The 12,028-nt window shown below is 37.7% G+C and overlaps 1 protein-coding gene across 1 annotated transcript in view; it reads left to right on the forward strand.

Annotated features, from left to right (window-relative positions):
* Window positions 1-10,722, forward strand: part of CYTIP (cytohesin 1 interacting protein) — a 29,910-nt gene extending 19,188 nt beyond the window's left edge. Inside the window, exons 7-8 of the mRNA XM_010363225.2 lie at window positions 6,760-6,826; window positions 9,282-10,722. Coding sequence (XP_010361527.1) covers window positions 6,760-6,826; window positions 9,282-9,748 — 534 coding nt within the window. The 3' untranslated portion in view covers window positions 9,749-10,722. The remainder of the gene's footprint in view (window positions 1-6,759; window positions 6,827-9,281) is intronic.
* Window positions 10,723-12,028: the final 1,306 nt, after the last annotated feature.

Consider the following 12,028-nt stretch of genomic DNA (forward strand, 5'->3'; position numbering starts at 1 on the left):
TGGTAGTGAAGAAATACATCAACTTGTACCTTTTGATATGTTTGCTGTTGTTTGTTGCATTCTACTCCTTACCTCTAGGTTTACTTTCTATCCTGCTTTAGTACTTCTTTCTGTGGGGGTAAGTAGATTTTTGTTGAAAAATGTTTTTATTTCACTGCTACTGTTGGAAGAGAGTTTTGATAGGTAATTGAATTATTCTAAGTAGGTGTTTAATTCCCTTAGCACTTTGAATATATTACTTCTTTAATATTTTTGTTGATGAGAGAGCTCCTAATTATTTTTGGCAGGTAATCTATATTTTCTGCTAAAGGTTTTAATGTCCTTAATTCATCCAGAATAAATTTGTATATATTATGAGGTATGGGGAAAATTCCAATTTAATTTTTTTCCATATGAATAACCAGTTCTTCCAGTAGCATTTATTTTGTAGTCTCCCTTTCCCCTTCAACTGACTTGCAGTAAAACCTCTATTTTTAAGCAAGTTCCACATATGCATGGATTTGCTGATAGGCTTTCTAATATGATCCATGGGTCAATTTGTTTATCCCAAACTGTTTATAATAAATCTTGATATCACATTGGGCACAGTTATTCTTGGTCCTTTGATCATCTATATAAATTATAAAAGCAGATTATATGTAAATAAATGTTGGTGTTTTGATTGATATCAAATTTTATTTATCTATTTTTGGAGACAACGTCTCGCTCTATTGCCCTTGCTGGAGTGCAGCAACGTGATCATAGCTTACTATAGTCTCAAACTCTGGCTCAAGCAATTCTCCTATCTCAGTCTCCTGAATTGCTGGGATTACAGGCCTGAGCCACCATTCCTGGCTCTGATCACACACTCTCTCTCTCTCTATATATATATAAAAATAAAATAATTATATATATAATGTAGTTATATATTATATATTAATTTGAGGAAACAACATCATATGGTATTAAGTTTTTTTATTGATAGATGATCTTACCATTTTTTGTTGTTTTCTTGAAAGTCTTTCAATAAGGTTATAATTTTATGGACATAGGTCTTATACATCTTCTGTTAGACTTTCTGTTAGACTTAGTCCTCTGTACCTCATGTTTTTTGTTCTTATTATCGCTTCTTTAGAAAAATTAGTTTTGATTGATGTTAATAGACACGTGAAATCAATTTTTCTATGCTGTTACTATATTCAAACACTTTGCTAAATTATAGAATAGTAATATCTATTTTAATAATTCTAATGAATTATCTGTAGTTTTTTTGGACTTACTGTAGAGATAATAACTATCTGTTATGAATAAGTTTTGGTTCTTTTTCTTACCTTACTTCACAGCTTAGGAGCTACCATAGAACAATGAATAGAAACCATAGTTGTAGGCATCCTTGTTTTATTCTTGATTTTAAAGAAAATTCTTCCTAATTTCTTTTCTATTAGGAATGAGCTATCTTTCAGAGTAAGGAGACTCCCTGCTATCTGAAGTTTGTTGGTAGTGTTTATAATGCTTGTGCATTAAATTTTATTAAATACCTTTTTCTGCATCTGTTAAGCTGGTCTTCTCATTTATTCATTTGAAAAAATTCTGTCAATATGTGAATGAAATTCAAATATATTCTAGTGTAAAGCTACCATTTCATTTTTAGGATAAACCCAACCTGGCTTATCCTTGAAATTTATAATTTGTAAATGTAATTACAGGTTTGATTTTATAATATTTTATTTAGGATTTTGAAAGATAGTTTCATTTTTCAGGTAGACTGGCCTGTAATTTTCTTTTCTTAAATTATCTTTTTAAGTTTTGGTATCAAGTTTACTAGACTCTTAGCATGACCTGTTTTCCTCTTCTTATTTTCTGGCAGAATTTTAATAATACCATCTGAATCATCTTGGTTTAGGATTCTTTTTTGATGGAAATACTGTTAATGTACTGTTTCAATTTCTTTATTAGCTGAGAGACTACTCAGGACTTCTGGTTTTTTTTTAAAAGCCAGTTTTAGTGACTTATACTTTTGCTAACAAAGTTTTTAAATTTATTAACTGAGTTGACGGTAAAATATTATTCTGATGTTTTAAATTTTTGTCAAAAATTGTTTGAGTGTGCCCCATATTTTTCTTGCATCTTGTACCACTTTTTGTGCTTCTTTTTTTTTTCCTGATAATTTTCTCTACAGAATTTTCTATTTTTGGATCTTCTAGAAAACCAATATTTGTGGCCATCTTTAATCCTTTTTCTGGTTACATTTTGTCCTTATTGATCTATGGTTTTACTACAATGTAATTAGTTCTGGATTCATTTATAAATTTATACTATGTAGAACTTACAGTGCTCTTTCTGTTCAAAGACTTTCTTCAGCTTTGGAAAACGATCAACTCAATCTTTTCGAATATACCTTCTATACCACTCCTGTATTATCTTCTGGAATTCATATTAGACATAGTTTCTTGATTTATCTTTCATGCTTCCTAATGACTATTTCACAGGTCTTTATTTATATTTTTGTGTTATATTATTTCTGAATTCTTTAGTAACATCTCCAGAAATGTTCTTGCTAGCTGTTCTGTGTAGAATGTGTTCTTTCTATTGAGTTATAAAAATTACTTTGTTATTATCTCATAGTTCTTTTTCATGTCTATCTATTCTTGTGTTTTTCATTTCAAATTTCTTGTTCTTATAAACATTGATCTTGTCTCTCAGAGGATTATAAACATTCTTATTTTAAAGTCTTTTTTGGACACTTTCTTCTTTTTTCTGAGACAGAGTTTTGCCCTTGTCACCCAGGCTGGAGTGCAGTGGCATGATCTCGGCTCACTGCAACCTCCGCCTCCCGGATTCAAGGGATTCTCCTGCCTTAGCCTCCGGAGTAACTGGAATTGTAGCCACCGGCCACACCCGGCTAATTTTTGGTATTTTTAGTAGAGACGGGATTTTTGTCATGTTGGGCAGGTTGGTCGTGAACTCCTGCCCTCAGGTGATCTGCTCGCCTAGGCCTCCCAAAGTGCTGGGATTGCAGGCATGAGCCACCACACCAGGCCTTGAACACTTTTCTATTTTCATTTTATTTAGAGAATCCATGTACAAATTATCCATTTTAAAATCTTTTTTATCATTAAACATCTGTGAGTATTTGGGGATTTAGATTGCCTACTTTCCTTGCATGGCGTATAGCCTCTGCCTTCAGCACAAAGTGATAATTGGATGCTTGCCCCCACTCAGCATTTCAAGGCTACCAATCCAGAGCCAGGTCTGGGGGCTTACGTGCCTTCCCTGGAGACTCAGTGAGCTGTTTGGCTCAAGCCATGAGGCTGTGCTTAGGTACTCCTGCCTTTCTTCATACAAGCTCTACATGAGCCATAGCCAGCAGCATCAGCTTTTCTCAGCCTCCTTTCCCAGTGATGGAGTTTCAGCCAATGTTTTTTTCTTAAGCAGAAAACCTGGCTCAGACCTGTGTTTCAGATAGGTGCATTTAAACCATATATTGCCAAAAAATTTCTTTCTGCTTGTCTGTGTCCAGAAGACTTTAAGTTTCATTCTGCTTTCTATCTTGCATGTCTGTCCTGTTTCTAATCTTGAAATTATGAGATTCCGTTTATCTCTTGAGCCAGAAATGTCTTGGTCTGACCCATAGCCAAGGTCAGGCTGGTTTCCCCTCCACACAATGACATTTACTTTGTGCGTCCTGTGTAAGTGAGCATTCTTTCCCTCAAAGATTCTTCTTGGGGCCAGGGACTCTTCTTTAGAAACAGTGGTCCTTTCTGATCCACATTTTCAGGGATTCCCTTTCTTCTGACCTATGATTCAAATGTTTAACATGAAAACAGCACATCCAATGAGCTAGCTGGGCGAGCTAGTTTGTAATCTACTTCTGCTATTTACTGGGTGTGTAGTGCCTGGGAAATATTTTGTTACACTGAATATTCATTTTCGAGTCTTACTTTTTAGGGAAGTTATGAAAATTAAATATCATGTTATCAGTGAAAACACAACTGAAGTACTAAAGTGCCATGGAAATGTTCAGCTGTTCAATCCTGTAGATTGAAAGCATTGGAAACTTCTTTGGAACCAATGTGTGACAGCTGACAGTTGTTTTAGGAAGCCATTTTTTTCATGTACTCATTCAACCGTTATTTACTGAGCAGCTGCTATGTAGCTGGCACTGAACTGGGCACAGTGAGGTGATGCTGCCCAGCAGGATTAGATCTCACTTGTGCTTTAATTCTCATCTAATGAGAGCTCAGATATGTCCAAATATACAATTGTGATGTCAGTAACACAGGCAGAAACAGACCCAAAGAAAAACAGGGAAGCTTGTTTACGGTTGAAAAACCCTTAGTCACTCTGACACATCTGCTCTTTACACTGGTATTTTCTTGGTTTAAGTGACGACAAACTGAAATGACTGGGCCAAATCAACAAATCAGATATTGCAACACCAGTATTTTTCCAAAAATTGACTATATGGCCAGCGCTGACTTTGTATTTTTAGATAGTAAGTGCAGAAATGTAACTTCCTCTTCTTTCTGTCTCTAGTTTTTCTTGACCTATCCCTATGCTCCTCCACTGAACTCTAGTCTTTTGTAGGAAATAAATCTCTTTAAGAAAGATGAAACGGGTTGGTATGTATGCCAGGTACTTGTTGCCTTATAGTCCCTACGTCCCTAATTTGACCTTTGTATAACCACAGATTTGCATAGTTAAAAGCTGGGAATAAGGCAGCATAGCAGTCCTTTTTTTTTTGGAGGCAGGGTCTCACCCTATTGCCCATGCCGGAGTGCAGTGGCATGATCACAACTCACTGCAGCCTCAACCTCCCAGGCTTAAGTGATCCTTCTACATTAGCCTCTTTTTTAAAAAATTAATTGATTAATTAATTAATTTTGAGACGGAGTTTTGCTCTTGTTGCCCAGGGTGGAGTATAATTGCGCCATCTCAGTTCACCACAACCTCTGCCTCCTGGGTTCAAACAATTATCCTGCCTCAACCTCCTGAGTACCTGAGACTACAGGTGCCTGCCACCACACTCGTCTTATTTTTGTATTTTAAGTAGAGACGGAGTATCGCCATTTTGACCAGTCTGGTTTCGAACTCCGGACCGCAGGCGATCCACCCGCCTCAGCCTCCCAAAGTGATGGGATTACAGGTGTGAGCCACCGTGCCCAGCCTCCTCAGCCTCTTAAGAACTGGTATGCACTACCATACCCAGCTAATTTAAAAAAGAATTTTATAGAGATAAGATCTCACTATGTTGCCCAGGTTTGTTTCAAACTCCTGGTCTCAAGCAGTCCTCCCACTTCAGCCTCCTAAAGTGCTGAGATTACAGATGTAAGCCACTGCCCTCAGCCCTCAAAGCAGTATTACAGCTATTCTAGACTATATTATGGTACAGAAAGAACAAGAAGTTGACTGAGTCAAGCATTTGATTGATTTATTGCTCGATTTTATTTTAGCAACCGTAAGGGTTGCTGTTAAATGTTACTAGTATTAAGGTTTAGAAAATTCTGCCCAGTTATTGTTCAATCTTTGAAGACTGAGGAGTAAGCCATGTTCCCCTCAAGCATTTAATGATGTTCCTGCAATTTTATTATTTTCTTTCCCTTAATCCTTCTCTAAATATACGTTTTTTTCCTCTTCCTTTTTAGTCTTCATCTACTCCTTGCAGATTGCTTTGTGGGAAGGACTGCTTGTTTCAACTAGGCTATCTTTCCTTTGGCATAATAGTCCACAGGCAAACCTGAGCTGTGCCCACTTGCTGGGCTCGCTATAGGGACCTGAACTGGCAAAGGAAGGGGAAGAGGAGAGGATAAAGAATGGGAGAGAGTGAGCCTATAGCTGTGTTTTTTTTCAGATGCCTTCTGCCTGGTTTGTTTTAGATTGCCATTGCCTCAGTCCCCTCTGTGGGATAGACCAGGACTTGTGTGCTGTCTTGACCCATGTGGCAGCTACTTAATTCCCACTGTGGGCCTCAGCTCTCGTGTGCTGGGGCAGTCAAGAAGGGAAGCAGTTAAGAAGTTAGGGTGCTTAGCAGTGTTCTAAGTTTAGCCCACTAAGGAAGCATTTCAGACAGTTCTGTTCTCTTTTTTGGTGTGGAAAATAAATAGCTGTCCAAGCCAGGTGCAGTGGCTCACGCCTGTAATCCCAGCACTTTGGGAGGCCGAGGTGGGCAGATCACGAGGTCAGGAGTTCGAGATCAGCCTGGCCAGCATGGTGAAACCCTGTGTCTACTAAAATTACAAATATTTGGCTGGGCATGATGGGGCGCAACTGTAATCCCAGCTACTTGGGAGGCTGAGGCAGAAGAATTGCTTGAACCTGGGAGGCGGAGGTCTTCAGGCTTGTATATTGATGATGATATTTGTAGAGCGTTAACTAAGTTCTAGTCACTGTTCTAAAAATTGTACATCTATTCACTCATCTAATCCTCATAACATTTCCAGGGTTTAGGCTCTATTATTGTCTTCATCCTACAGATGTGGGAATCCTAGAGTATAAATGCTTGCCTAAACAGCAAGTACATTTTCACAGACCCAAATAATCTTTTTAAAATAACTTTTTAAATACAAATATATTTTATTGTTTTTTTTCAAAGAAAGCTTGTTGGCCCAATATCCTCCTTTTATACAGCAAAAATATTTTAAATGGATGAGATGGATTGGTAGTACTAGGAAGAAAGGTAAAAAATTTTAATGACAAATCTCAACACCTAGAATTAAATTGCTAGCTTCACTGGGGTTTCCTAATAATAAAAACTTTTTTTTTTTTTTTTAAATCTCACAGCAAACCTTGAAACAAAAACGGGTGGAGTACAGATCTCTGCAGTTACAGGAACATCGTCTGCTTCACGGTAAATGCAATTTCCTGTTCAGAAACCACACTAACATTACTTCTTTCAGTATTTCTGCCTCTAAGTTGTTTTAAGATTATCATCATTATAAGAAAAATTTGTCTAGTGCTGGTCAAAGAAACGGGTCTGTTTCTTTCGCATGAGCTTTGGAGTGGCTGTATTTGGAGGAGGGTCAAGGCAAGTCAGATCCACTACTCTATACACACACACACACACACACACACACACACACACACACACACACACACGACGCAGATGCGCATGCGCACATGCACACGGATGCACACGCTTGAAAACAGGCACCTGGAGATTTTAGAAGATCACTGGGGAAGATTGCCTGACTTTCCTTCTACTTCAGTGAATGAATTACGTTTCTGAAAACAGTCGTGGCTCGGGGCCGTATAGTTTCTAGAAGCTATTAAAGCTGGAATGTTTGCACACTTTTTGGGTAGAGCTCCTATCTTTTGTTTAAATTGTATAAGTTGCGTTTATTCAGAGAATTTCTTTTTCATGGCTCCCAAGATCAAGGCAGAAATGCGTAAGATTATTACAACAGTAAATGCATAGCTCTTGCCATTGAGTGCATTTTTAAGGGAAGGGTTGAGTTTAAAATGTGTTAATTTGCTATTTGCTGTGTGACAGATGTAACCAAAGGAATGAACTTTTTTGTGCAAATAATTCACTGAAACCACTATGTGGGTGCGAAATATAGGTTATCTCTTCTTTAAATAGCACCAGCTTAAGTCTCTAACCTAGAATATCCATTAAAAGTGATAATCAATTTGTTTACCAAAAAGATAACAATTTAATCCTTAACTAGTCACTAATTTATGGCTTAGATTTCTGATATAAAGTTCTGTGTTTTTTAATTGAAGTGTTTGAAACTTATGAACAAGTTACTTCTCTTTTTTGTATTTTCATTTAATATTTTTTAAAAATTCATAATAGCTTTTTTGGGTAGTGAAGTTTGTTAGAGAGGCAGAAGTATTTAATACAAAAACTTCTTTATGGCCTTGTAAATTCAGCCACCTCCTTGCTTTCTTTAGATGTGAGGGCTTTTTAGCCTCATTTCCACTTCTGGAGCATCCTGAATGGCCCAGTGAATATAAATTCTTGCTGTTCTATAGGAACGGCCTTGTATTATAGACAACACTGTTAGGTCAGGGTCCTCATAAAGTCATTGTTGTATACATTTTTTTGAGCAATTGAGGGAGTTCTGCTTTTTCTAGATGCATAGTAAACATCCAGGGCATGTGATTCTATAAGGCAATTGCTCTCAAATCAAAAGAAATTCATCACTTATTGCAAGATGTGCAAGATGAAATGAAGTAGGTTGTATTAGCAAAAAGGAAAGCATTATGACCAGTCACGGTGGGGCTGGTTGTACTCAACCTTGCAAATCATCTGAAAAAATAGTTTCTTTTTATATTATCAACCAAGGACAAAAGAGAGCAGCAGTAAAGATAATCAGTACAAAATAAAACCATTTTGGAGTGTGCAGTATTCTATTATTTTTTTTCTGAAGCAGAGTCACTTACTGATTATGTTTTTCCAAGGCTGGTATTACAAGTTCTCTCTCTCTCTCTCTCTCTCTCTCTCTCTCTCTCTCTCTCTCTCTCTCGATACCAACAAACTCAGTTAATGTGGAAGCAGGGAGGGTCGTATGGACAGGGTATTGGTATGTGATTAACATTCTAGTTTGAAGAGCCAGATGTACGTTGTGAAGGATCAATGAAAAAAATTTAGCCAAGCAGATAAAATTCAATTTCTTCAAATAAATTATTACTTACTTGAGGACAAGGATGCTTTTTGGGTACAGTATCATTCCAGAGAATTTAAGTATTCCAAAATGAAACTTGGAATATTAAGTTGGAAGATACATTTGATTTCACAAATCCTTTCTCTAAGAAACACTTATGAATTATCTGTTCCATAATTTTTTCTATATACCTCAAATGATTTTATAATAATTTTAGAATTATTTTCAGAAGACAGTACCTAAGAATCAGAGAAACTAAATGGAGAAAATCACGATAGCATTTCCCAAGTGTATTCTATGGAACCCCATTTCTGTGAGAATTATAATAAAAGGTTTCAGGGTTATTTAAATTTAAGAAATGATCATTTTGGAGATTCAGATGTCACATTGGTAGACTGTCAGTTGGGTTGAACTGTTCTCATATGAAACATCTTGTTTAAATTTATTCTAATATTATAATTTTTGTGACCATGGAACCTTGGTCTATGAACAATAGTTCATGAAACCCTACTATACGGTTTATCAAATGGCCTCATAAACAGTTACTTATTCGTGCACGCCAAAGCTCAGTGAAAAGTATTTTTCACCCTTACTCTTTCTTGTGTCATTCAAAGAGAAGTTTTGATGTAGCGTATTTATTTGTAGGGAATGATGTACAGGTCCATTTCACAGTAGACTTTGTTCTCTGTGCTCTAGGTGATGCAGCTAACTGCCCCAGTTTGGAAAACATGGACTTGGATGAATTGTCTTTGTTTGGACCCCTGCCTGGGCCAGGCCCAGCCCTTGTGGACCGGAATCGATTATCCAGTGAGAGCAGCTGTAAGAGCTGGCTGAGCTCCATGACTATGGACAGTGAAGATGGCTACCAGACGTGTGTGTCTGAGGACTCCAGCAGGGGTGCCTTCAGTCGGCAGACGAGCACAGATGATGAGTGCTTTATCCCCAAGGAGGGGGATGATTTGCTGAGGAGGTCATCTTCAAGGAGGAACCGGAGCATCAGTAACACCAGCAGCGGATCCATGTCTCCCTTGTGGGAGGGCAACTTCTCAAGCATGTTTGGGACCCTGCCCCGGAAGAGCAGAAAGGGAAGTGTCCGAAAGCAACTCTTAAAATTTATCCCTGGCCTTCATCGTGCTGTGGAAGAGGAAGAAAGTCGCTTTTGACGGATTGTGGTTTCCTTTCAAATTGGCTTATTTCACAAATATCTTTAGACTCACCCACATCCCAGCTTGGTGGGAAAGTGCAGAATTGCAAAACTGACATCCCATTTCACAGCAATAGTGACCTTTATTTAAATTGTTGTGTCATAGTTTTTGCTTCTTACATCATTTTTCAACCTGAACAGCTCAATTTCTAAGCAGACAGGGAAACTAAATAATAAGTTAATTAATATAACAAACATGAAAGTGCCTGCTCATTCCAGTGCTGTCTTTGAAAGCAAAACTAATATTTATTTTCTAGATTATCCCTGTGAATAATTGATAACTTTTGGAGTCAAGTATGAATAAACGTTTGGCAGAATATAGTAATCTGGACTATCTTCTATAGGATAATTGGTGAGTTATAAAATCTTAGGTTTGCTTATGCCCAGTGGCTTCTGGGGAGGCTTAATAATAGGCAGTTTTGAATTTGTTCAAACCTGTAATGGCCTGTAAACAAAGATGACCATCAACCCTTTCTCACATCTATAGTGACAATAAAGCGAGAAGTATCAGATTTAATAGGAGGGGTTAAGGTTCATGAGAACCATGGAAAGACGTGGTCTAAGATGGGTGCTGCGAAGATCATAATAAAGTCTTTTTTATAGTCCGTCTAAACAAAATGGGTGGGGATGTCATGTTTTTTGCCCGATTCAACTTTTGTTCTGCCTGAACATTAATGGCAAATCTAGAACTCTTCGAATCCTACAGCTTTGCAATTTTTTTTTTTTCTACAGATGTCTAACATCCAAAACGTGAGAGTTGGGAAAAGGACTTTGCTCCTGTAGATTCTTTCATATTACTTCTCTATATCATATATTCTAAATAGCTATCACCTCAGCAGTCTTTTGCCTATTGGTTATGTTAGTATCACATTACTTCTAGCCTTTCAATTACTCCATGTTTTATTTAATATCCATTAAAGTCTATGAATTCTCTGTTCTGGTGGCACAGCTGTTCATTACCTATATTCTAGGGTAGACAATCTGGACTATGTAATAAATAGTCTGCTGATTTTAAGTTCTCTCTCTCTCTCTCTCTCTGTGTGTGTGTGCGTGTGTGTGTGCGTGTGTGTGTGTTTGGGAGAAACAGAAACACTTCACTTTAAGTAGAACTGCTAAATGTAAGTAAACTTCTGATTAAGAAATGAGTTATTTTGAGAAAAAAGAGGGTAGGGTAAGGAAGCATGTAGGATAACAAAGAAATGATAAAGTATAAAAAGATTTCTAGGCCGGGCGCGGTGGCTAACGTCTGTAATCCCAGCACTTTGGGAGGCTGAGACAGGTGAATCACGAGGTCAGGAGATCGAGTTCATCCTGGCTAACACGGTGAAACCCCGTCTCTACTAAAAATACAAAAAAGTTAGCCGGGCGTAGTGGCGGGCGCCTGTAGTCCCAGCTACGCGGGAGGCTGAGGCAGGAGAATGGCGTGAACCCGGGAGGTGGAGCTTGCAGTGAGCCGAGATGGCGCCACCGCACTCCAGCGTGGGCGACAGAGAGAGACTCCGTCTCAAAAAAAAAAAAAAAAAAAAAAAAGATTTCTAGTTGGGACTTGCCTTCTATTAACTCTTTGAACTCAGAAACATCCAGTGGGCTGTGCGTGCGGGTCACTCATATGAAAGGCAGAGTGTCACACCTTTCACAGAAACAATAGCAATCCTGTCTACCATTTACTGAGTGCCTAGTTGGCTGAAGACACTTTACGTGTGATCCTCACAATTACTATATAGTAGGTGTTAGGCATACAGATAACAAGTCAGGAATTTGGAAATGTTCTCAGGGTCACAAGGCTAGTCAATGGCAGGGCTTAAATTGGAAGTCAGTTCTTCGTTGCTCTAGTCTATTCTAGATATCATTTATTCTTTTGGTTCTGTTTAGTGATCATCACAGTACTTTTTATTCCACCCAACAGGAATACTTAAAATGTACAATTATAGATACTGCATAGATAAGTGTATTTCTTTGGGTAAATAGGAAAACAAACAAACATTTCTCTGTTCCTCATTCAAAAGTTTCAGATATAGGTTCTTTAATAACTACATGATGAGCAATGCGTTTATTTTCAACAAGAGCTTGCAAACCAGTTATGATTCAACTGGTATTGCTCATTTCTCATCGTAGTCTAGAACCATCCTGTTAAAGGTCTACTTATACGAATTCAGCATTTCTTGTTATCCTATTTCACAAAGTCCAGGGGAAGGAAACACCACATTTATTTAAGGAAAGATGACTTTGAAATCTTCTA

The sequence above is a fragment of the Rhinopithecus roxellana genome, chromosome 14 (genome assembly GCF_007565055.1).
Source record: "Rhinopithecus roxellana isolate Shanxi Qingling chromosome 14, ASM756505v1, whole genome shotgun sequence".
Lineage (NCBI taxonomy): Eukaryota > Metazoa > Chordata > Mammalia > Primates > Cercopithecidae > Rhinopithecus > Rhinopithecus roxellana.